The sequence below is a fragment of the Alosa sapidissima genome, chromosome 13, assembly GCF_018492685.1.
Source record: "Alosa sapidissima isolate fAloSap1 chromosome 13, fAloSap1.pri, whole genome shotgun sequence".
Classification (NCBI taxonomy): Eukaryota; Metazoa; Chordata; class Actinopteri; order Clupeiformes; family Clupeidae; genus Alosa; species Alosa sapidissima.
This window is the reverse complement of record NC_055969.1, coordinates 30,562,259-30,585,396: the sequence shown is the minus strand read 5'-3', so window position 1 is coordinate 30,585,396 and position 23,138 is coordinate 30,562,259. Positions and strand designations below refer to the sequence as shown.

The 23,138-nt window shown below is 41.3% G+C and overlaps 2 protein-coding genes across 9 annotated transcripts in view; both read right to left on the bottom strand.

Moving 5' to 3' along the window:
• The window catches only part of LOC121679600 (probable helicase senataxin), a 32,263-nt gene extending 16,690 nt beyond the window's left edge, over positions 1–15,573 (bottom strand). The window contains exons 1-2 of one of the 5 annotated variants that reach the window (XM_042058425.1): positions 15,082–15,573; positions 1,178–2,752 (exon numbers count right to left, since the gene is read on the bottom strand). In XM_042058425.1, the coding sequence (XP_041914359.1) occupies positions 1,178–2,683 (1,506 nt within the window). In that variant the 5' untranslated portion in view covers positions 2,684–2,752; positions 15,082–15,573. Of the gene's footprint in view, positions 1–603; positions 2,753–2,982; positions 4,815–15,081 lie in introns of those variants that run through there. The other 4 variants (XM_042058427.1, XM_042058428.1, XM_042058430.1 and 1 more) reach the window with 4 other exon arrangements.
• A 5,831-nt stretch (positions 15,574–21,404) lies between these two features.
• setx (senataxin) overlaps positions 21,405–23,138 on the bottom strand; it is a 30,736-nt gene continuing 29,002 nt past the window's right edge. For 3 of the 4 annotated variants that reach the window (XM_042058422.1, XM_042058421.1, XM_042058424.1), the window contains 2 exons: positions 22,876–22,963; positions 21,405–22,775 (listed from right to left, as the gene is read on the bottom strand). In XM_042058422.1, the coding sequence (XP_041914356.1) occupies positions 22,029–22,775; positions 22,876–22,963 (835 nt within the window). In that variant the 3' untranslated portion in view covers positions 21,405–22,028. The remainder of the gene's footprint in view (positions 22,776–22,875; positions 22,964–23,138) is intronic. The other variant, XM_042058423.1, reaches the window with a different exon arrangement.

Here is a 23,138-nt window from a genome sequence, read left to right as displayed (position 1 = left end):
ATATAAACATCCAGATACCACATTATGCTCATACATTCAAGTTTTTCGATACATTTAAGGGGTTCGTTTCAATCTGATCCATCAATATATACCACGTTGTGTGTGTGAATGTAGAAATGCTAGATATAGCTTTTAGCATGGAACAACAGCATGAGAATGAAACACTCAAGATAAACTCTGATAGATTGAGTCTTAAATTAAGGAATGGTCACTTAATTAAAGTCTTAGGAACTGACAGACAGTCCAACATCAAACTTTCAGTCATAATGACAGATAACACATCTATGGATTAACTATTATATTGTGGATCTAGCTAAATCAAGATTTTAGCAAATGCAGACCACAATCCCCAAAAACATTGTTGAACTACAACTATCCTGGGGTGCGTTTCCCAAAACCATAGTTGCTAACTAAGTTAGCAACTTTGTTGGTTGCAATGCAATTTCCCATTGCCAACTAACAGGTTAGCAACTATGGTTTTGGGAAACGCACCCCTGACCCAGAGACAAATAGTTTGTACAAAAAAAATATGAGACTGTTTAACAAAGGCTAGAACACAACAAACAGCGTACAAAAATTGCAAATACAATCAGGCATCCATACCTCTAAACCAACTTGATGACTGTATTCCAAGCACATTTCATAAAAACATAATTACTATAATAACAATTTAGTTTAAAACAAAATTACTCAAAATAATTTAAAATCCACAAATTAACTTAATAAGGTGTGATCCGTTCCACAATCTAATGATGAAATAAAACATGTATGAAGAGCTAGGAGAAACAAACAAACAAACAAAAAAAGAACAGAAGGGGAGGGAAGAATCGAGAACTTCTGCTCTAGTATAGAAAACAGACCTGTAAGCAGATTGCAATAAGGCAATTCCTTGGAAAATTATGTTTTTTGTAACATCCATAACGGCAATAAAATGTGATGGTATGGTATGATGTGAATGATTACATGAAATTTGAGCATTTGCTATTTTTTGGCTAAAGAATGTACATGACAAAAAATGCACAAAAAATGAATGTTATCATTCACATCATACAAATGCCAAGGCATTTCACTGGCATTATGGATGTGACAAATAGTCCATTTTCCGTGGAATTGCCCAATACACATGATATGTAATGTATACAGTATATGTGGATACAGGACACAATGTAGGACAAACCTCCTCAAATGTGTTGGTAAGCAGCAGTGGGAAAAATGTGTCGTAATAGTCTTTAAATGATTGAAAGGTCCGTGGTACCAGCTTTAGTGGCAGATCACAGAGAGCCTCTGGAGGACCAAACTGCTCATAGTCCTTAAAAAAGCTGTACTTCCATTTCAGAATTTTTTCCTTGAGAATGGACGCCTTCTGTCTCCCTGATGACGTAAATGCTTCAGTGCGGGGATACCTCTTGTCTATGGGGGGTGGCTGTGGAAAAGTTTCGTAGACTTGCTTATCAGATTGAGGGGGAAAAGGTGGGACTTTGGGTATGGGAGGGTGTCTGAATTCAGGCTGAGCTGATGGAAGTCGTGGTGGTGGTACAAGCGGCAGAGGCACGTGGGCTTGGTGGCCCATCTTTGGTTTGGAAGGTGTGAGTTTCGTCATATCTTTCATCAGTGTATCATTGCGTGAACTAGGGCTAAATATCTTTGTGGTGGTCAACATCGAAGACATGCCAGCTTTCAATGACTCATCCTTTTCGTGCAAGGAGGTGGATCTTTGTAATGTTGGAGGTTGGGGTGAAGAGAGAGACTGAACAGGTTGTTCTCCAGGTATTGAAACAGTATTATTACCCTTTTTCTCATCACTCATCACATGCTTTTCTCCTTCACTGACACAAGGTTTGGCTTTCTTGGTATGCTTAGTTGGAGACAAGGGAGTTGCAGTCGCCTTCTGTAGCTGATCGCGGTTCAGTTTGTGGAACTGCATTTCCTGAGGATCTAGCTGCAGCTTCTTCAAACGTTTGCCCTTTTTCTTACGGGAGGAGGCAGCTTTAAATTTCTTCACCTCCTGCCCCTCCTGGCCATGACGGCGCAGCTGTCTCAAATATTTCAAGGAATCCTCAGATTGTTCAGAAGCCCTCCTTTTACGCCTACTCAATCTCGAGAACTCCCCAATTGACGAGTCTTGGACATTCTTAGTGGGAACAATGGCAGGGTTGTTGACACAGGAAGTGCTTGGAGTATGAACCTGCGCTTTGATATTCGTTTTGACATTTGCTGTCTGAGTCACATGGTAAGCTTTTCCTCTCCTTCGGAGAGGTTGCGCCGGAATGATAGGTATTTGTGGTTTCTTTGGTATCTTTGAAGGTTGTTTCAGGTTTGATTTAGGTTTGCCAGTCTCAGTTTCAAAGCCTTTTGGGGCTTTTGAAATCTCAGGATCATCATCATGGTCTATCACGAAAATGGTGATATCACTCCTATCCTTTACCCCTCGTATTACAGGTTGCTGTGGCTCATTGTCATCTACCTCTTCATCTGGCCAGTGTGATGTCTGATCACAGTTAGAGGTTGAAGGACGAGGACTCTCTGGTCGTCTTTTCTCTTCTGAGGGCAGATCAGGTGGGTTGACACCACCCACACCATCTGGTTTGATCTTGACCAGGTTCTTACTGATGAGAAGAGACGATATATCCCGCAGTTTGGCGAAGTCAGGCTTCAGATGTCCAAATTTCACTCCTTTCTCCATATTTGGTCCTCTTTAATGGAACACGAGGGACGTGACCAACAACAGGTGACTCCACTGCCGCTGTCTCTGCTGGAGGAGAGGGGAAAGTAAAACATGTACTTTTTTATTTTGGACCATCCATTTAATTGGTGAAGTGTTTGAACCCACCCCCCCGACACACACACACATACACAGGGTTGATTGTCAGCCCAAGAATATCCTTTTAAAAACGGTATCAAGCTGTCACTGTCAATAGGACGAGAATTATTATAGTGTGGGGCATAACACATAACATAGACATGGTGAGCAAGACAACTCACAGGGAACTTCATACAGGAAAATTCAGGATTTTTCCATCTGGAAACATTTAGGGCATCAGAGTAAACTGCCAGTAGCCAGAGCCAGTTGCTGCTTCACTGGGAATATAGCAACCTCAAACCATGTCAGGGATCTGCCCTCAGACTCATGTCCCTTTAAGAAGTTTGGTAGTTGACATGGCCACAAATGTCAATGTGTTTTCAAGCCTTTTTGTGTTGCTTCAGTTGCTAGATTGGATTAGGCTACAGTTGTTCTGTTCATAAACAGCATTCCTCTGTAACACCAACAGCACCAACATTTTTGTGAGGCTGAACACAGATCTGATATGGCTTGGGACTAGTTATAAAGATCTCTGGTCTAGATCCACCATCATCTCTCAGTCTTGGAGTTCATTCATTAGGCTTGATTTCTTTCCTGCAGTTGCCCTCTTTGATATTTTTCCTGCTTCCAAAAGGCCCAGGGTTGCGAAAGAGGGCATTGTTGTTAGTCCTCCTTTCCTTTAGCACCAGCCCAAGTTGCCAAAGCATCTGGTTATGCCTCCAGGTGTAGTCTCCTTGGATGAGGCTGGCCTTGCAGCACTTGGGTATGTGCTGTAGGGTTGCTAGTGTTTGTCAAAGCGAAAATAATCAATGGGTCCTTCGCAAGCTACTGGTTACTGGGTAAGAATGTCATAGATGGCTCTAATGAAGCTTAGTGTGCTTCTGTCTTATACATCTTATAAGCCTTTCTTGGATTGTTACTTCAGCTCCTTTACAGAGAAGGCATTACATCCCTACTGTGAATAGTGAAAAGTGCTCTCCCAAATATGGCCAACATCAATTCCTTTACTGCCTGTCCTTCATCACCCCAATTGATGGGGGCATACTTGGCAGACTTGAACCTAAAAATTGAAAGTGAAGTGAACACAGATCATCATCAATTGATGATTATAGTAGGGGTGGGAATCACATTGCCCAAGATGCCTAGATCACAATTAGAGCTGCAAAAATGAATCGATTAGTTTAGATTAACTATTATTCACTAACTATTTTGATAATTCATCAATCGGTTTGAGTAAACTTTAAATAAACAATTGATACAATTCTGATTTTTTTTTTTTTGGTTTCTTACTCAACAACAGTGAACTGAATATCTATTATCATAATTGTCTACACCAAACAACTAATCTGACTAACTACAAACTAAACTGACTGCAAATGACACGTTAATCAACCAAATAATCATTATTCCACAGTCCTAATCACAATACAACGATTCTGCCATATGACAAAAAAAAAAAAAATTCTGATGAAGCAGCTGGGTAACTGAAGAAGTAAAAATATTTGTATCCATTGGAAAGGCTTGGAAGTAAAAGATGGAAGGAAAATAAGGAGGAAAGAAGGTAGGCATTGACATATTAGAAACTGATATGTAGCCACCCTACACTGTCCTGCTTTCCAGGCTAGTTAGGATGAAACTAAACTGTAGCTACTGTAACACACATTGCATGGTGTACCTGGTATCTAAAAAGACACTCCATGTAAACTGTCTGCCAACAACTGTTAAACACAACATTACTACCCAACCATAGATCCTGCACAGCAGGAAACAACCACAACAGTAAAGCTGTAAACCTTTGTGAACATTTGTAGTATATTTATTAAAGTAGCAAAGAGAAGACACAGAATGTGAAGAGAAAACATGAAACAAGTTGATGACATCAATGAGGGCTGACCTCGGGAAAGACACATACTACAATGGCCTCCCACAGATTATCTCTTAAAGGAGTACAGTCACACCGGTGTGACGGGAATGTTGAGAAATTAACGTTCTAAAGAATATCTGGGTTCATTGAATTCAACATAGAATTTTAGAACCTTCAATTGTTGCGGAACTTTGAATGTTCAAAAACCTACACCTTTAAGGGTTAAGAGACACATCTATCTCACATGAAGCTTGCGAAGCAGATGGCAAGGCCTTTTTCAAACAACCTTGAAAGGCACCACCAGCCTCCATTATTCTAGGAATTCATAATTTCTCTGCCGACAGATAGAGATAAGGGAGGGTCCAAATTCAAAAGTGATTGATGGGGAATGCGTAATGTACATCAAAATTAAACTAATATTAAAACAACACCTCAACAAAATACAAAATGCTGAGGAGAAACTAATTTAAGTTTTTAGTCATACGAAGCATAGATATACACTGCCAGATATACACTAACAGTCAAAAGTTTGGACACTTAGAAACTTTTCAGATTACATTATGTAATCTGAAAACTGCTGCCTAATTTTTTTAGCTAGTATTCTATAATGGAGTGGAATGGAATTTCTAAGTGTCTCAAAACTTTTGACTATACTACACCTATGAAGTAGATCTGGTAAAAAAAAGTTTAATCTCCATTCCATATTAATGCTTATGAATGGTAACTATAACAACGATAGTAGGACAACGGTTGAGCCTGGAGGCAGGCTTTGCAACAATGGAATCAACTGTAAACAGCTGAAAAAACTAACGATTTTAGCTCTAAAACTCATTTAGTATTAATAATTGATTTCATATTTATTTATTTCGTAAGTGACCATGGTATAAACGGGATAATGCCCTTCGATGGGTCCATTATCAGAAATAAATGGACTTTGCGGAAGCAACGCCACCACGTCGTCCATTTATTTCTGATAATGGACACCTCGTCGGGCGTTATCCCTTACATATCTATGATATGACACATCACAATGAGCCAATGGCCTGAAACAATACTATTTTGTGCCTTCAGTAAACTCAAGGTGAGACTGTGCTCTTTGGCACACTGCTACTTTTGCAAAACGAACTGAAACTTCAGCTTCCTGTTTGCTGCACCTTTGCCACAGAAATGAAATGAGGCACCACTGTTGTTGTTTTCAGCTTCCTGTATTCTTCTCCTGTGCCATTGCTGAAATATTTAACTGAATCTTCAGCTGTTCTGCACCTGTACCTCTGTTAAAATATTTTTATAATATTAATTACTACACCTGTATATTTTTAAGTCACTTTTCAGTTTTCTCCTGTTCTGCACCTTTGATGTATTTTTACAAGACTGAACTGACGTTCCTTGGGCATACAGTAGTCTCATAGAGGAGTGTAAAAAGATCAAGTGCAGTCAGTGGCATCATGGCCTACCTACCACCCACTAATTCTTTATATAGTATAGAGTCTAGGGCTGATGGGCTTACTGACAGTTAGATTTGAGGCTATTATATTATATTGTGGCACCACTCAATAAACTCAAGAAAAAAAAGGGCAGCTTTGGAGTAGTCTGTGTAGTATCAGGCTGCCTTTTAACATCTTAAGGGTCTGTTGTAGTCACTACAAAAAAAACTGAAAATGCTCCTGTTGCTCTATGTAACAGAGTACAATTAGTTAGAAAAAAGTTTTTACAAAATCGGTGCTACCTAATGAAAGTACAGACAAATCGAAGTATTGTAAATCTTGTGTTTCGAAAGGTTGTAAAAATGTTATTTTATGAAGGGTGTGTTTTTATAATACCTTAGCTTCCTGTTGCAGCCACAATGAAGGAAGGCTTAGCAAGTTGATTAATGAATGTAGCGCAGACCCTAGGTTGTTTTTGCTACAGAACATTCCTTTAACCCCAAAACTGCTCCCAATGTGCCAGTTGACACCCTGCATGGAGGCCTGCGCCATTTGTGAATATGTGATATAAATGCAGTATATACAGTAAATAAGTAAGATACATGCAGTGTATTAGTAAACATTACAACTATAACTTCACTTGAAGTACACTTAACAGTTTACTACTTTTACACCTTAAAAATACTTACACTATAATGTACTATAATTAACTAAAAGGTGTACTAGAAGTATATAACTAGTATCTTCCCTAGCTTACAGTATAGTTCTCAGTACTTACAAGTTTACTATTATAAACTGAAAGTGGGCCAATTTTAAGTCCGAAGAAGGATAAACAAACATTTATACTACAGTAATAAACTACCTAAAGTAAACTGGGAATTATACTTACAAATTATACTGCAAAAATTCACCACTCAAAACATTGTGTCGAATTCTGATCAACTGATTCAAACTCAGACTTGGTTCATGAAGCAAGCTGCTCTGACTTATTGTGCTTGGCTTTTATATTCTTACAAGTAATCATAACTTGTTTTGTGAGCTTAGAATAGAATGGGGACCCCACACATCTCCATTACCAAACTAGGTAATGCATAGGTAGTGCTTAGGTCTTTATTCTATTTACTCTCTCTGACCTCTGACCTCACTGAACAGCTGCCCCTATGGGTTACTTATAGGTTCCAAGCCCTTATTTGTGTTTTACTATTTCAGTCTACAGCCATGTCCTTTTCAGTATACAATAAAGACACTACAACAATAATTTGATGCATTTGATGGTGTTGTAGATATACTAACTCACTAGTTCAAAACTCCACTAATTCCTTCAATGAGGTAAAGAAGTGGCCTTGCACCTCTCGCGCTCCTGTCCTTTTGAATCTCAGCCTATACCCCTGTTCTGCACTCACTATAGCAAATTCAGTTCCCTCTTGTACACTTAGCTTGGGGTTCACATAGGCAGGATTCCACTCTCGCGCCAGCTGCCTACTCCAGGCTTGTTTTAGAGCGGTGCTCCTTTTTGGAGCTCCATGTAGACACAGTCAGCTTTAGTGACAGATATTTTATTAGGCTGTAGGATTAATTTTACTCACAAATCTACCGATCTTCCACATCCTCATCATCATCCACATCTATGCCTATGATTTGATGATGTGGGTCTAAGACATCCAACGATGAAATCACAGCATTAGTTAATTCCCCAAAGCTTCTGAACAGAATAAAATGTTTGTAAATGGCTTCCCCATCTCTAACAATCAGGCTCCATTCATTAATTCATAGCTCAGAAATGGGAAAGGATCTGTCGTGGAAAATTCCACATCTGAACCTCTTTCAATAGAGTGATTCAATTAGCACTCTGGAACCAAGCGTCCAATGGAGACAGCGAAGACGAGAGATGCTGAGACACTGTTGATCCTTTCATTCACCGTATTGCAGTGAGAATACAATAGGAACAATGTCTAGACTGAACTGTCAGGCAATAGGATGAAGAGTATGCTCTATGAGTATTAACAGAATTGAGCTGGGCTTGTTATAATGGTGGAACCCTTTTTCCATTTATACATAAAAATATATGTGCTCATTTGCTTTCTAGGATTTTGCAAAGTGCCTGATATACACATGACTGCATTTGCATTATGCCTCATTTGACTATAACTGCATTTGCATCGTAGCACTTGTTTTTAGTTTCACCCTGACTAATTTAGGAGAAAGGGGTCCCTGTATAGGCCATTTCTTGTAACTGGTGTTGTTTGCCTTGACCATCTGGTGCTTCCATTTACACTGATTTTACTCAGTCCTACTGTTCTGACAGTCAGTTCAGACAACGTGCAAAATTGGTCCAGCTGCAAAGTGCATTCTACCAGAGAAAAACACCACAGTCCACTGGTTCATGGTCAACATTACAGCTTAGTTACTTTATTGCATTTCCCATCCCACCAGGGCATTTCTCACTTCACATACACAAACGCTTCCCCACTCACACAGAAGACATGCAAGAAATATGTGTTGCTATAACCCAACCATGACTAGACTCCCACATTCAGGAGTGCAGGTACTGTAGGAGCGACAAGACCTCAATTCCAGCTGTTACACCCCAGCTACAATCCGATACCACCATCACAACCCTTTGTCCATCCGAATCTGATCCTGAAGACAATGGAGCTCGGACACTTCCGGTTCTCTCCTGCAGAACCCTGCAGAACCTATGTTGGCTCCAGAGGGGCCTCTCCTCTCTGCATCAGTGCAAGTGGTGCCCCGACCTCCAGGGAAAAAAAAAAAAACGTAGCACATTAATAGGGCCAACTACATACTAGCTGGCAACCGTTACACTCACTTCCCTAAAACCTCACTCCCGATCCGGGTCACGCCACCCTGCGACCTGTTTACTGCACAGCTCAGCCCTGCACTCGTCCCAATTCAAACCCGCATGCATGCACACACGCACCACCTCAGATCGAGAGCAGAGCCTTTCTAATGAGGAGACACAGCAATCAAAAATCCTCCATAGAAATGCATGGGGTTAGTTTGTAACACCAATATGGCAGTTGACTACACATATCCCGCCCCTTCTGCGGCAAAAAAGTAAATATTGTGCCAATCATGTGGTGTGTTGTGAATACATCGCGCCAATCATGTGTTGTGATCTCGCCGCTGGAGCAAGGTTGATGTCGTGAAGCCATGCGCACACGCAGTTCTGCCAAAATACATGCCCGATAAGTGCCCAAAAAGCATTACAATATGGCCGCCGAGTGGAGGAACTTGCCTGAAAGGACTTTGTCGAGAGTCAAGCACACTAGCAATCGAGCTAACAAGCCCAGGCTGCTAGGTCTCTCACTAGCACGTCTCGGGAGGGAGGTGTACACAACGTATATACTGTAATTACATAGAACATGATGCAAGCTGGCTAACTTTAATGACAAGTGAGACAAGGATAATTTAACACCAGTTAACCATGGTTTTGTTGAATAATCAAGGCAAATTACCGTAATAATCAGAGCCGGACAGTAACGGAGTACATTTACTTGAGTACAGTACTTGAGTACAATTTTGAGGGATCTGTACTTTACTCGAGTATCATTTTTGGGGAGTACTCATGACTTTACTCAAGTACATTTGAGAGGCAAATATTGTACTCTTTACTCCACTACATTTCTATCCATAACCGTGAGTACCCGTTACTTCTTCTAAAAAAAAGGAAAAAAGAAAAATCTCGGAAACCTTCAATTTGTTGTTTTCCTCTCAAACGTGATTGGATTGTGCAGGCGCCACTGATTGGGACAGCCTATCAGCAATCACCTTCAGCTTTCCGCCAAAGTCAACTCCATGGTCAGATTTAGATAAGAGACTAAACCATGGACGAAACAATGGATGAAGACGCAGCAGGTCCATCCCGGGAATGTGCCAACCTGTGGCCCCACCTCGCCAGACTATTTCAATTTTCTGAACAAGTTCATGATAGTTTTCGCTTCAAGTGTTTCAATTACAAAATAGTATTTTGTATTTGAACTACGTATTTTATATACATGTATTAGCAATACTGCCCATCCCTGGCAAAACGGTAAAAAGATAAAAATGACTTGATTTTACTTTCAATTCCTTTTACATTCTCCAAGGTATTAACATTAATATTTTCCATAACTCCATCTAGGACGTTTCTATACATAAATGTAAGCACTGTGGCAGTAGTAATGCAATATTTAAAAAATGTAGGCTACTCTTGTACTCTTGATACTCAAGTACTTTTAAAAACAAATACTTCAGTACTTTTACCAAACGCTGTCGCCATCTAAACGAAAGGCACATCTGATAAAATATTTTGTTGTTTTCACCTGCGAGCATTGTCGTGTAAACAGGGCCTTAGACAAAATGGCCTAAGCTATCCTGCCACATACATTTTTTCACATTTTCGGGGGTCTTTGAATTCAGCCCTCTGTAGGTTGATTATTTTCACTTCCAAAAAACGTTGTGGCATCCTGTCGTTCACATTGCCCAGTCCATATCAGTATAGATATCCAACATCAATGTCATATGTATGTGCTTTTTTGGCCATTGCTTCAGCTATGCATTTACTGTAATGGTTTATAGCCCAAAACCCTTACAGCTTGTCATTACACTCTCTTATTTTTCTGGTAAGTGGTCCCCTGAACAAACATGGCATGTGCTGTAGAAAAAAAAAACGAATTCACTGATTCAAAACTCAGAGAGTTTCTGCCATATTGGCAGGTTTTGAGCATGAATCGCCTGTTTAAGGTCATGCCACCAAAACATCTCAATCAGATCCAAGTCAGGTCTTTGACTAGGCCACTCCAAAACCTTACATTTGCTGCCCAGGCAGCAGCAAAACAGCACCAGACCATCATATTACCACCACTGTGTTTGACTGTTGGTATGATGCTTTTATTGTAAGATGCTGTGTTAGCTTTATGCCAGATATAATGACACCCACGCCGTCCAAAAAGTTCCACTTTTGACTCATCAGTACACAGAATATTATCCCAAAAGTCAATAGGCCTACGTTTTTTTGGCAAATGTGAGACGAGCCTTTGTGTTCTTTTTGGCCAGCGGTGATTTTCATCTTGCAACTCTCCCATGAATGCCATTTTTGCCCTTTCTTTTAGTCCCTTTCTTATTGTGGAATCATGAACACTGACAATAACTAAGACAGGCAAAGACTGCAGTTCTTTAGATGTTAGTCTGTTTTTTTTTTGTGACCTCCTGGATGAGTTGCCGATGCGCACTTGGAGGAATTGAGGTAGGCTGGCCACTCCTGGGAAGGTTTACCACTGTTTCGAGTTTTCACCATTTGTAGATAATGGCTCTCACCATGGTTTGTTGGAGTCCCAGCGCCTAAGAAATGGCTGTATAACCCTTTCAATACTAGATGTCAATGACTTTTACTATCAGTCCCAGATCCCAGTATCATGTGCTGTTTTTTGAGACCTTTTAACTTCACATTGGCAGACAGGTTCCATTTAAGTGATGTTTAGATTCAACTGGGTTGGCAGTAATCATACCTGGTGTGTCTAGTGAAGTTGAACCCAATTATTAATTACATTTGGTTAATTGATTAATCAGGGTATCTCCACATTTTTTCAAGTGCAAATGTAAAGACGTTAAGACCACACTAACCAGGAGCAGTGGGCTGCCTGCTACAGTGGCGCTCGGGGAGCAGTGAGGGGTTAGTGCCTTGCTCAAGGGATGCCGTGGATGTGGGCATGGGAGAGCAGTGCTCAACCACTTCCCCGGCCCACATTTTTCCTACTGGGTCGGGGATCGAACCGGCAACCCTTCGGTTACAAGTCAGACCCCACAGCTGACTGTTCTTTACCTGTATGATGTGTATAGCCTAGGCTACTTGCCTACTGGACTGGATTCCCTTCAATATTTTTTTAAAGGTAGACTATTTAAATATGTTAATAGGCCTAATTTATATAATTATAAATAATTGTCCCATATGCAGCACATCAAATCAATGTTAATCCATTAGGCTACTTTACATTTTGTATACATTCAGTTGTATACAAACCAACCAAAACATTGTAAAACCACTGACTTGTTTTTTTTTTTTTTTTAAATGTAAGGGAAAAGTTAAATCCCCATTAACTCACTTCCCTGTTGGGTAGGCTAGGTCATAATTTGACCAGCCGTCTCCGTATCCATAGTTTCCTATGCAAACCTACAGCAACAATCACATAGTGAAATTTGCTGACGACACAACTCTGGTGGGTCTCATCACCAAGGGCGACGAGACTCAATACAGGTTGGAGGTCGACCATCTGACCACGTGGTGCAGGGACAACAACCTCCTGCTGAACGTCAGCAAGACCAAAGAGATTGTTGTTGACTTCCGGAGAGGTCACACCCAACACCTGCCACTGACCATCGACGGTGCTGTGGTGGAGAGAGCGAGCAGCACCAAATTCCTGGGGGTGCACATCAGCGAAGACCTCTCCTGGACCACCAACACTGCATCACTGGCGAAGAGAGCTCAGCGCCGCCTGTACTTCCTGCGGAAACTCAGGCGAGCAAGTGCTCCACCAGCCATCATGACCACATTCTACCGAGGCACCATTGAGAGCATCCTCTCCAGCTGTATCGCTGTGTGGGGCGGAAGCTGCACTGAATACAACAGGAAAGCCCTGCAGCGCATAGTGAACACAGCTGGAAGGATTATTGGTGCTTCACTCCCCTCCCTGAAGGACATTTACACCACCCACCTCACCCGCAAGGCGACCAAAATTGTGAGTGATGCAAGTCACCCCGCTCACAATCTGTTTGATCTACTGCCCTCTGGGAAGAGGTACAGAAGCCTGCGCTCCCGCACTACCAGACTCACCAACAGCTTCATACACCAAGCTGTAAGGATGCTGAACTCTCTCCCTCCTCTCCCCCCTCCACCCTCAGCTACATAACATCCTGGACATTGGACCCACAATGGCCGCGTGCACTACTCCACTTGCACACTTGTACACTTTACAACTTGTTGTTGTTGTCCTGAAAACACAACACTTCTGCTGCTCTTACATAACTTGCACCACTATGTCACTTTCTTTCTTACTTAGGTCAAACAGAACTACCCAAGCCTTTTATTGGCCTGACTTTGCACTAGTATTTTATTGACTGTCTATGCACAATTTAAACCAAATTTTGCTGCTCTTATTTTTTTCATTATTATATGTGCCCTCTTATTTACTTACTTTTTTGTTTACTTGAATGTTATGTTTGTCTGTGGACTTAAATTGGTAAAATATGTCTTGTCTTCACCGTGGGATAGAGAGAAACGTAATTTCGATCTCTTTGTATGTCTGGAACATGTGAAGAAATTGACAATAAAGCTGACTTTGACTTTGACTTTTTAAACGCTATGCTGCGTCCGAGTAAAGATAAGCCCAGCGCAACTCCAAAAAGGAGAGTTCTTTCTGTTTTCACACTTTTAACGACACCCGTAAAAAACATCTTCACTCTGCAACCACTACACTTCCTCCAGTAGACTTCTAGCTCCTGATCTACGGAATGCAGATGACATACAGTATGATGTTCTTGGTCTTGTTTTAATTTTCTTATTTATTTTTATTTATCTTCTCTATTTTCTTGTCACTGCTACTAATCACACTTAGTTTGTGTTGATGTATGGCCTCTGTGTAGATGTATGGTCTTATTGTTATGACTTATTAGCTAACCTTTTCTTTGTGTTTGTTCAGCACTTTGGCTCAACCCCTGTTGTTTTTAAATGTGCTATATAAATAAATGACTTGACTTGACTTGACTTGATTACGTTTCTATTTTCTTGCTATTTCACATTATGGTATTTTTTTGTTAGTTTGCCATGTAGCGGCAGAAAACTCACCCTGTCCTGCTCACACTCTCTCTCGCTCTCTCTCTCACACACACACACACCACACACACACACACACACACACACAACAGAAACATCCCTCTGTAGCCTAGGCTAGGGCCTTGAATCAGAACAATCCAAGATTTTTGTAGCACAAAATGACAGTTAATGATGCTTCACTAGCATTATCAACACCACAGCGCAAATTAAGTTCAATAGGCTGATCATGCATGCAAATTAACTATAGGCCTACTGCTAAAAAAAAAAAATGAGGGAACACTTACAGTTTTCCACAATTGTTAAAACACGTTTTTTGAAACCTTCCACCCTTTTCTCCATTCTCAAACTACATTCGGAGAATGTCTGACAGTTCTTGCAAAATAAAACACTCGCCTAAAAAGTTTTACTTGTGCTCAGAACCAAACAGTGTCAGAGACGATCCAGTGGATGATTGAAGTGTTCCCTTAATTTTTTTGAGCAGTATAGTTTGTTCATATCACAACAAAGTCAATCACGGAGATACAATTCGTTAGACAGGCAAAGTTATCAGCAGTTAGCAGCATGCGTGTTAAGAGCTGTGTTAGAATAATCTATATATAATAATAATAATAGGCTATGTATTCTGGTGTTGTCGAGATATAGCCTACCATAGCTCAAATTGATAGCATTTTTGATCACAAATTTCATTTTGATCTCAAGGACAGCCCTATGGAGCACATATTCAGGTGAAATAATTAACCTAAATATGTTAGCACCACCAATTCTGCCTGATTTATTGATGTAGGCCTACATACACTAAGAAAAAAAAAACACTAGGTTATGCATAACTTCTAAAAAGTCACAATAGAAAAGGAGAGGTTGCGGTAGGCAAGGATTATTGAGTCAATCTACTAAGTGGGCTATTACTAGCTACTACTTAGGCGAATCTTAATTTTACTATTTTTCATCACTAACTTCTGCCTGCTTTATTGCTGTGTAGCTAGACAAAAATACTAGTCTATGCCTAACATGCCAAGGTAAATAAGGCGAATTAGAAAAAGGATATGTAAGGTCTAAGAGAGCAGACAGAGGTGAGAAATGTTGGCCAAAGTGCAAGATACAAATATTAAGAGTAGGCTAAACTGGTAGGATATATCGCGTCAATTAAAAAAAAAACATAGCCTACCTTCAAAAAACGGAGAAATAGCGTTTTCTGTCCTGACAAACCAGTTCACAAGCATAAAAACTCCCTATCCCACCAACGAATGTGTGCGCTGTGCGCGCTGCTCCTGTGCCTCCCGTGGAACAGCCTTGAGCGGAGTTTGATAGAAGCGCGGAAGGGGTTCGTGTTGGTCTTCACCAAAATGAAGACACGGAAGTAAAGCAAAGTCAAGACACGAATCAACTTGATGGTGTCGTGGAAAAAATCACTAACTTTTAACTTAACTTAGCACTCTGAACATAAACCAGCGAAGAACGGTCTGAGATGAGAAGTGGCCGCTTGTGGTCTTTTATTCACAAGTCCTCCTGGGTACAGCTCTGAAAAATGCACAGAGACTAAGTGTCGCCAGGCAGGAGTTGCGAATGATGGATGTCCTCTGCAGCGGAGACTCCACGACCCAGGCCTTGGGGAGAAGGTGCGCACGTTCTCAGGATTTTCCTCTTGGGGGAAAGTTTTTGTATGTGGTCAAAAACACCTCCTTTTTACATATGGCCAACCCTGGCCCAGTGTCTGCCCCCTATGAAATCGGCAGACCCTTTTTCATCCAATCAATGTATATTCAATAAATCATATAGGTAGATGAGCTCACTGAGCTGCCACAAAAATTATTAAATAATCCCCAGTAGGCCCGTGTCACGTTCGCGCACATGCATGACATCCTCCCCCAGCTTCTGCCTGGCCACCTGGCTGCACATGAACTCTTCATGAACTTTACTACATATATCTCTCGGCTGCTGCCTGGCAACACATGACATCTTCAAAAAAAAAATATGCCACACAATCCCCTCTTCGAGGCTTGCAAAAGTCTCGCTGAAGGAAATCACATTTTCAACACATAAAGTATAATAAGAACATAAGGATTGCATAAAGAATATGTCATTGCATATAGCCAGTATATGTCATTAGGCAGTGTTTCCTAACCTGCTGATTGCTAAGGCAAATGTGGAAATAAATGATGCTATAACTTGACATAAGTTGCATAAGGCACACAAGACAAACAACACAATTAAAATACATACTGGTGACACTAGTGTAGCAGCAATTGATAAATTATACCATTTACCAAAATATTCAAAACAAATGGCTGGGCTCCGAGTCGGTTGGTGTTTAAAAATGTAACTCCACTTGCCCTACCGGAAGACTATCACTATTGACAGGTGAACTAAAATCTACATCTCCATGATAGGAGGAGCCCATACCAGCCAATCATGACAGTCTTTGGTTGATTCACGACACTACAATTACAGCTAAGGCTACTAATCCTACTAAAATAGTTGTTATCATAAGTAATGTTGTTTTCTTATGTGTAATGGTTATAGTCCTTAGTTTTACAGAGGACATACTAAAAATGATTAGATATGGTTAAATATGCCTTCCATGCTCTGCCTTCCTAGTCATTACTATCCAAAGTAAGACTATTTCAAATGTTAGTGCTGCGAGTGCAGCTCTGCATCCTCTGGTTCCCATTGTCATAATCATGTAAACTCACATGATACTGTTGTGGTATGTGAACAACACATAGACTCTGAGATCAGTACTCAGATAGGAAGAGGTTTCAGGCCGCTTTGAAACCAAACTCAATCCACTAGGAACACCATTTGCACCCCTCAGATGAGAAGAAAGGGCCCTGAGTGGATCCACCCAGTAATATGACATGTTGCCCGCCTTCACGAGGGGCTGTATTCATCTCTCTTGCCTTGGGAATGGCTTCCTTGTCGTCCACTGTCCATGTGAGTGGGTTTCTCAAATTGTCAGATCCGGTCTTGAAATCATAGCATGCAGGGGAGCAATTATTTGCTTGTATCACTCCACTCAGTCACTTCTGTATCCAATTAATCCCCCAAAAAATACATCGTTAGTTTTAGTAGCAGGTTGTGGAGCTCTTGGAATAGACTCTGTATGTTCTGGTGCTATGCCCTTCTTCCCTTGGGATATAAGTCTTTGTCTGCTAAAAGTTTCAGTATCCTGTTGCCTCCTGTATTTGAACATCTACGAGTCTACTGATCTTGTTGATTTTTCTTCTCTTCTGATTGTCTATACTGATTCACAAAGTGGGCCACTGCTTGTCTAAAACTCGTCCTTTCATCACTGCAAGCCGCCAGTCATTCTCCAATTGTAGTTTTACAGGTCGAGGTAGCGCATCAAGGATTGCTCGTCTGAATTGTGATCGGCCAGCATGGGACACTTCAGGGTCTTGCTCCATTTTACATCGCCATTTCTGTGCTGCTTTTTCCACAAAGGCAGCTGGGTTCTCACTCTCTTGTAAATTGTCAATCCATACTGCTGTGGGGCTGTACTGATTAGGATAAGCAGCTCTCAGAGCTCTTCATATCCGTGTCCGGTATCCATCAAATGGTACTCCATCCATAGCATTATCATCCATAATGTATCCAAGGTGCTTCCTTTCTAGCACAGTTGTGGTTTCGTGTTTTCCCAAGGACATGCTCAAAATGTATTTGATGTCTCCTAAGGCTAGAGTTTTTCCGGTCATTTCTCTTTCGAGCTCACCTATATACAGGCCTGCGCCATCATGAAGCACAGGTAATCTTGCCATTAATCCACTGACATCTGAGTGAGACCATGGTTGGTAGTGGGCCTGTTGATTTTTTATTATCAGGGGAGCCATGATCCTGCTCTGTTCTTCTGTGTCTGAATTATCTTCTTCATCCTTCTTCTTCTGTGCCTTAAACTTTGGGGGATAAAGAGGCTCCCTTCCTGGGTGCGACAGGGCCTTGGGTGTCATCCGCATATCTCCCTGTTCCCTGCAGGGTGAGAGAGCTTCTCCTTGAAACTGGTTGGTGTGCAGCGTGCAACAGGTGCTTCTCTAGAGATGCCTGTGAGTTGGACCGTGGACAGGTGGTGGTTGCCCAGCTGAAAGCACTCCTTGTATGTCCTTGGTCAGACTGTTCACATAGCTGCTGTGTTTTAGGCCTGGCTCCCCCCTTTGTCTCCTGAGGTGTTGGTGGTGGGGGCATTGGTGGAAAGAGTGTTGGCTCAGAGTGAGACCTGGCTACTGTTGGCTGTTGGTTTTCAGTTGTGTCTTGGAACTCTTTTGTGTCGGAGGCCCCCTTCATTTCGATATGTGCTGCAGCGTTAGTCTCAGCTCCTCTCATGGCTTTTCTGAAGTTTTCCATGTATCTTATGCGGTCTTTTTCCACTTCATCCATGTCAGATGCTCTTCTTGTTTGTGGGTCAGAGGCCCCTTTTATTGCAATGTGTTCTGCGGCATTAGCTTCTGCTGCTCTCATGGCTTTTCTGAAATTGTCCATGTATCTTATGCGGTCTCTTTCAACTTCATCCGGGTCAGATGTTCTTCCTGTTCGTCGTGTTCTGGTGTGGGAAACATTACGGGGCGGTGAAGGTGATGATGAAGATGATGGTGGAGGTGAGAACGCATGGCGCCGGGGTGGCCGTCGGTGAGTCACTCGGGCTTCTTCCCGTCCTCTTCTCCTAATTCTGAATTTTACTCTGCCAACTCTGTCTCTGTTCCATCTAGAATGATTCCTGCAAGACTTAGAAATTGTCCATCCGTTTGTTTATTGTGTTTAGAAGTGTGTGCTGCCTCAGGGAGACTGTTATACAATTTCTCAACTTTCGCGTACGGAGGGGGTCTCATCTCCTCCACCCTGGGGGCTCCGGGTGTTTTTTCTTTTGTCAGATGTTGTGCTTCCGATTCCATTTCCTGTTCCTTGTCCTTTCTTATGTCCTTATCCTTGCAGTTGGCATTGGCTGTTGCAGCGAATAGCCTTAGTGTATCCAGCTCAAGCCTCCTTTCCCCTTGTCTATCCATTCCTTGCTCATTTTTCTTGTAATTCTTAAGTTTCTCTTCCATTTGAACCAGCATACGACTATCAAAAGTTCCTTCCTTGGGCCATGGTGTAGCATCTTTTTGAGTCCGGAGAACCCATTTATGATTTATGTTTTCGATTATTGCTTGACGTTCAGGATACATTTTTATGACCCTTCCCACTGGACTGCTTTGTTCTGATATCATTTTTGGTAGCTTCTGTGTGTGCTCACTTCCAAGCATACAGTATACTACTGGCGATGCACACTTGCTGTTGTATCCTAGCTTTGAATCCTAAACTCCAGTTTTGAAATTCAGTTTTGAGCATCATCGAGAGTTCTGCATAGAAACTTGAAATGTGTTAGTTGTGCATATGTTCATACAAGTTCAATAAGCTATGAAAATTCATTAGCGAGCTGGAACTGGTTCCCGTCTCTAAATCTTCCATTATTAATTGATACATTCCGTTAGGTAGTTTTATGATTAGGATTTTACCTGTCATCATTATTTTCATCATCATTTTTTTCTTTTTTGCTGTTATTCAATAACCTGACTCAATTCATCTTTGCCTGTTCTTCGAGGACTAAAAATCTACAAACCCACACGTTTTTAACTTTGTTTTTTGAAGATTTCCTACCTGTCGGGTGGCTTGTGAATTATAAGTCTGTTCAGAGGGGTTTCTATCTGTCCGAATGTCACTGACTCATTTTGTTCTGTTCTGAGGGTTTCTGTCTGTCCAGTGGCATTCAGCTCATGAATTCTGTTCTGTGGGGTTTCTATCTGTCCGAATGTCACTGACTCATTTTGTTCTGTTCTGAGGGTTTTCTGTCTGTCCAGTGGCATTCGGCTCATGAATTCTGTTCTGTGGGGTTTTCCGCCTAAGATATCTTTCTGCTGTGTTTTACTAAACATGTGATTGAGGTGTCTGTGATTCCTTCAAAACATGGCCCTGCACCCAGTGATTAATGTGTCTGAGAGCCTCCAAATGACCCGCACCACTCAGCCCTAAATTATACTGACCGTGGCATGCGTTCCCAAGGAAAAACAATCCTTATTCTCACAAAATTGCATCTCCTTGTTCTTCTATATTCTTTTTTGTTCTTAATTTATCTGTCATCAGAACAGGTAAAAATGCTTAAAACGCAACAATTTTTGTAACCCTGTGTGGGAATAGTAGGTACAGAAAGACAACATTTCCGCACCCAGACACCCACACTCAAGCACACACACTGACACAGACACCCACCCACACTTGGGTCCAGTAGACCCGAACACCTTACAAGGGTCAAACGCCAGTATTCATGTGTTATCAATGTACAAAAATGTAAGACCAGAATATAATTACACACTACACAGTGATGTAATGTGATGTGATGTAATGACATGTGACGTATAGGAAGACGGAGGCCCCAGAGATTCAGATGGAGTGTTATTAGGTGGTTTGAGTGGTCTGTTCACAGTGAGAAATTCCCAGCTCCGGTGTTTCCTTCTCATTTGCATAATATGATCTTGTTTGCATGGTATGAAGTCAGTTTCCTCACCCCAGGTCACCTTCTATCCCTGCCCAACTTGCATCGTGCGTGTTTAGACTAACTGGTTACCCTTATCGCCAAATGTTACACAGTATGTTGCAAATTGATGAAACAGGGAATTCCTATAATGTGTTACTTAAGGATGAACATCAGCTATTATCATTTTGAAGTTCTCATTTTCTAAAATAATCATGGTACAGACCAAGGGACTCTCAATTAATTAAGTATGCTCGTTTATAATTTTCCATCATTAATAATGAGTATACTTCAAAAACATCCACCAAAACAAACCTTACGCAGACATTGGTACTTTGGAGAGTGTGGCTTTCTTCTCCAGAAATGATTGGACTGAAAGAGTGAGTGAACAAATATGGCTGGTTCTGCAAATCTACTTCACAATTCTGCACTGTAACCTATTGGCTGAGAGTAAAATAGCCTCATAACCCATTTTAGTCATAAGCAGTTAACGCACTCAGGAATTCGGTCACCCTGGAAAAAAAAAAGAAAAAAAAAAAAAAAAAAGAGTATATTCATAGCCGTATTTGACAGGCTAAATCACAGCTAAAAACCTGTGATCTGTAAATTTAACTGTGAATATGTTTAATATTCTAACTTCAGCTAATGTGATCATCCAGAGGAGCTTTTGAAAAGTCAGGAGAGGACATGAGCAAACATTAGGGGTTAAAATCACTTCTAAGTAAAAATAACTTACAATATACCGTCACATTCATTCTTGTCTAAATGAACAGATGTGCCCATATAACAAAGATATAATTCCAGTGTTGACAAGAAAAGCACCATGTATGAATTAATACCAACACCAGAAAAGCTACAACAATCCAAGGTCAAGAAAAAAAAAAAAAAAAGAAAGCAAAGTGCGAGTAGAATGTTGATAGAACTCTTCTGGTTCAGGTTTTGGCCTGACCCCACACAACATACACACAGAAGAGAGCCAAAGCGTCCAGACATAAAATACAAGTAGTTGGATTTAATTCTACAAAGACTCCAGCACAGTCCAGTCAGATACAGATGAATACTGACAAACAAACTGAACGCAATTTATAAAACCACTCTTCCTTCCTGTAAACTTTTCTTTCTTTAAAAAAAGAACTTCCTTTCAAAGAAACTAAGGCACGATGAATCTCAAACTGAGGCCCACTGCTGAAGCCGTGCTGTACTAAAGCCTATAAAACGTGCTTGCCCATTTGAAGCGCCAAGTACTATGTGCAAATTCAGGTTCCCTACAATTTTCCTACAGCACAAAAGCACCAGTAAAAACAGGGTCTTCAGGTGTCTGTTGTGCATGTCCCTGTTGAAAGGCCTTTCTGTTTGGATGGAGACTGTGACTGATCACATAAAGATCAACTTAATGCATCTTGTATGGGTAGTGCGAGCATAGTCTTATTCAGCCATTTAACAGATATGAAAAAGACAAACAAAACAGTGTCAACACACTTTCACAATTAAAAGGTAGATAAAAATAAAAGTATGTTATTTCTGGCAAAGTATGTACAGTTAGTATATACAAAGTATATATCCACAAAGTCCCAGTGTGGAGATAAGGTTTTTAAAAAAGAAGGGGAAAAAAGATACTAGTGCCTCTCCCTCCTCGAGTAATCTGAGGGGGTCCGATGAGAGGAGCTGCTTCTTTCGACCGTGGAACTCGACACCAAATCGTTCGGACTGGGTCGCCGTCGCTCATGTTCATAAGAGTCATGCCTGTCCCTGCTAACACTGAGATTCGGATGTCTCGAAGGGGCAGTGTTCAAGGAGCTGCCCTGCAGCCGAGGGTCTCTCGGCCGATCTGTGGGATCCTTTCCCCTGGCTGTCGAGGAAGATGCCGGCCTGGAGGGAATCGTTCCTGAAGATGTATTACTGGACCTTGGGTCACGGGGCCGATCTGTGGGATCCTGTCCCCTGGCTGTCGAGGAAGATGCCGGCCTGGAGGGAATCGTTCCTGAAGATGTATTACTGGACCTTGGGTCACGGGGCCGATCTGTGGGATCCTGTCCCCTGGCTGTCGAGGAAGATGCCGGCCTGGAGGGAATCGTTCCTGAAGATGTATTACTGGACCTTGGGTCACGGGGCCGATCTGTGGATTGTGGAGCCCTGAATTTCGAGTTGACCCTGGAGGTGTTTGAGTAGGGGGGCGTGGTGTTTGATCGTGACAACTGGGACCTGTTGGAGGGATTTGAAGGCCAATCTTGTGTCCTATGAGGGGGAAGAGGATCTCGTTTAAATATTTTTCGGGCATCGGTTTTGAAATGCTGCTCCTTTGTTGTTATGATGGTCCCACGGCTCTCAGCATCCTCTATTAAAGCCTTCCAGTCGCTGTGTTCCTAGAAGGGAAAATGTATAGCATTATCAGGGCAATACCGAAATGTGTTAAAAAAAAATAAAATATTCAATGAATGCTATGGATGTGCATGCCCATGTTACCCTCAGGGTGCGCAGGTGTCCCAAAACGAAAAGGCTGTATTTGGCTCTGGTAATTGTGACATTCATTCGGTGGCGGTTCCCTAGAAAACTAACATACAGCATCCACAGTGAATTTAGTAGCATACATATGAAGTGCTGTCATATATATATATATATATATATATATATATATATATATATATAAAAAAAAAAACACATTACATTTGGCTGACAAAATAAATAAATTATAAATATAAAATATAGCAGTAAGCGGCAATGGCGGT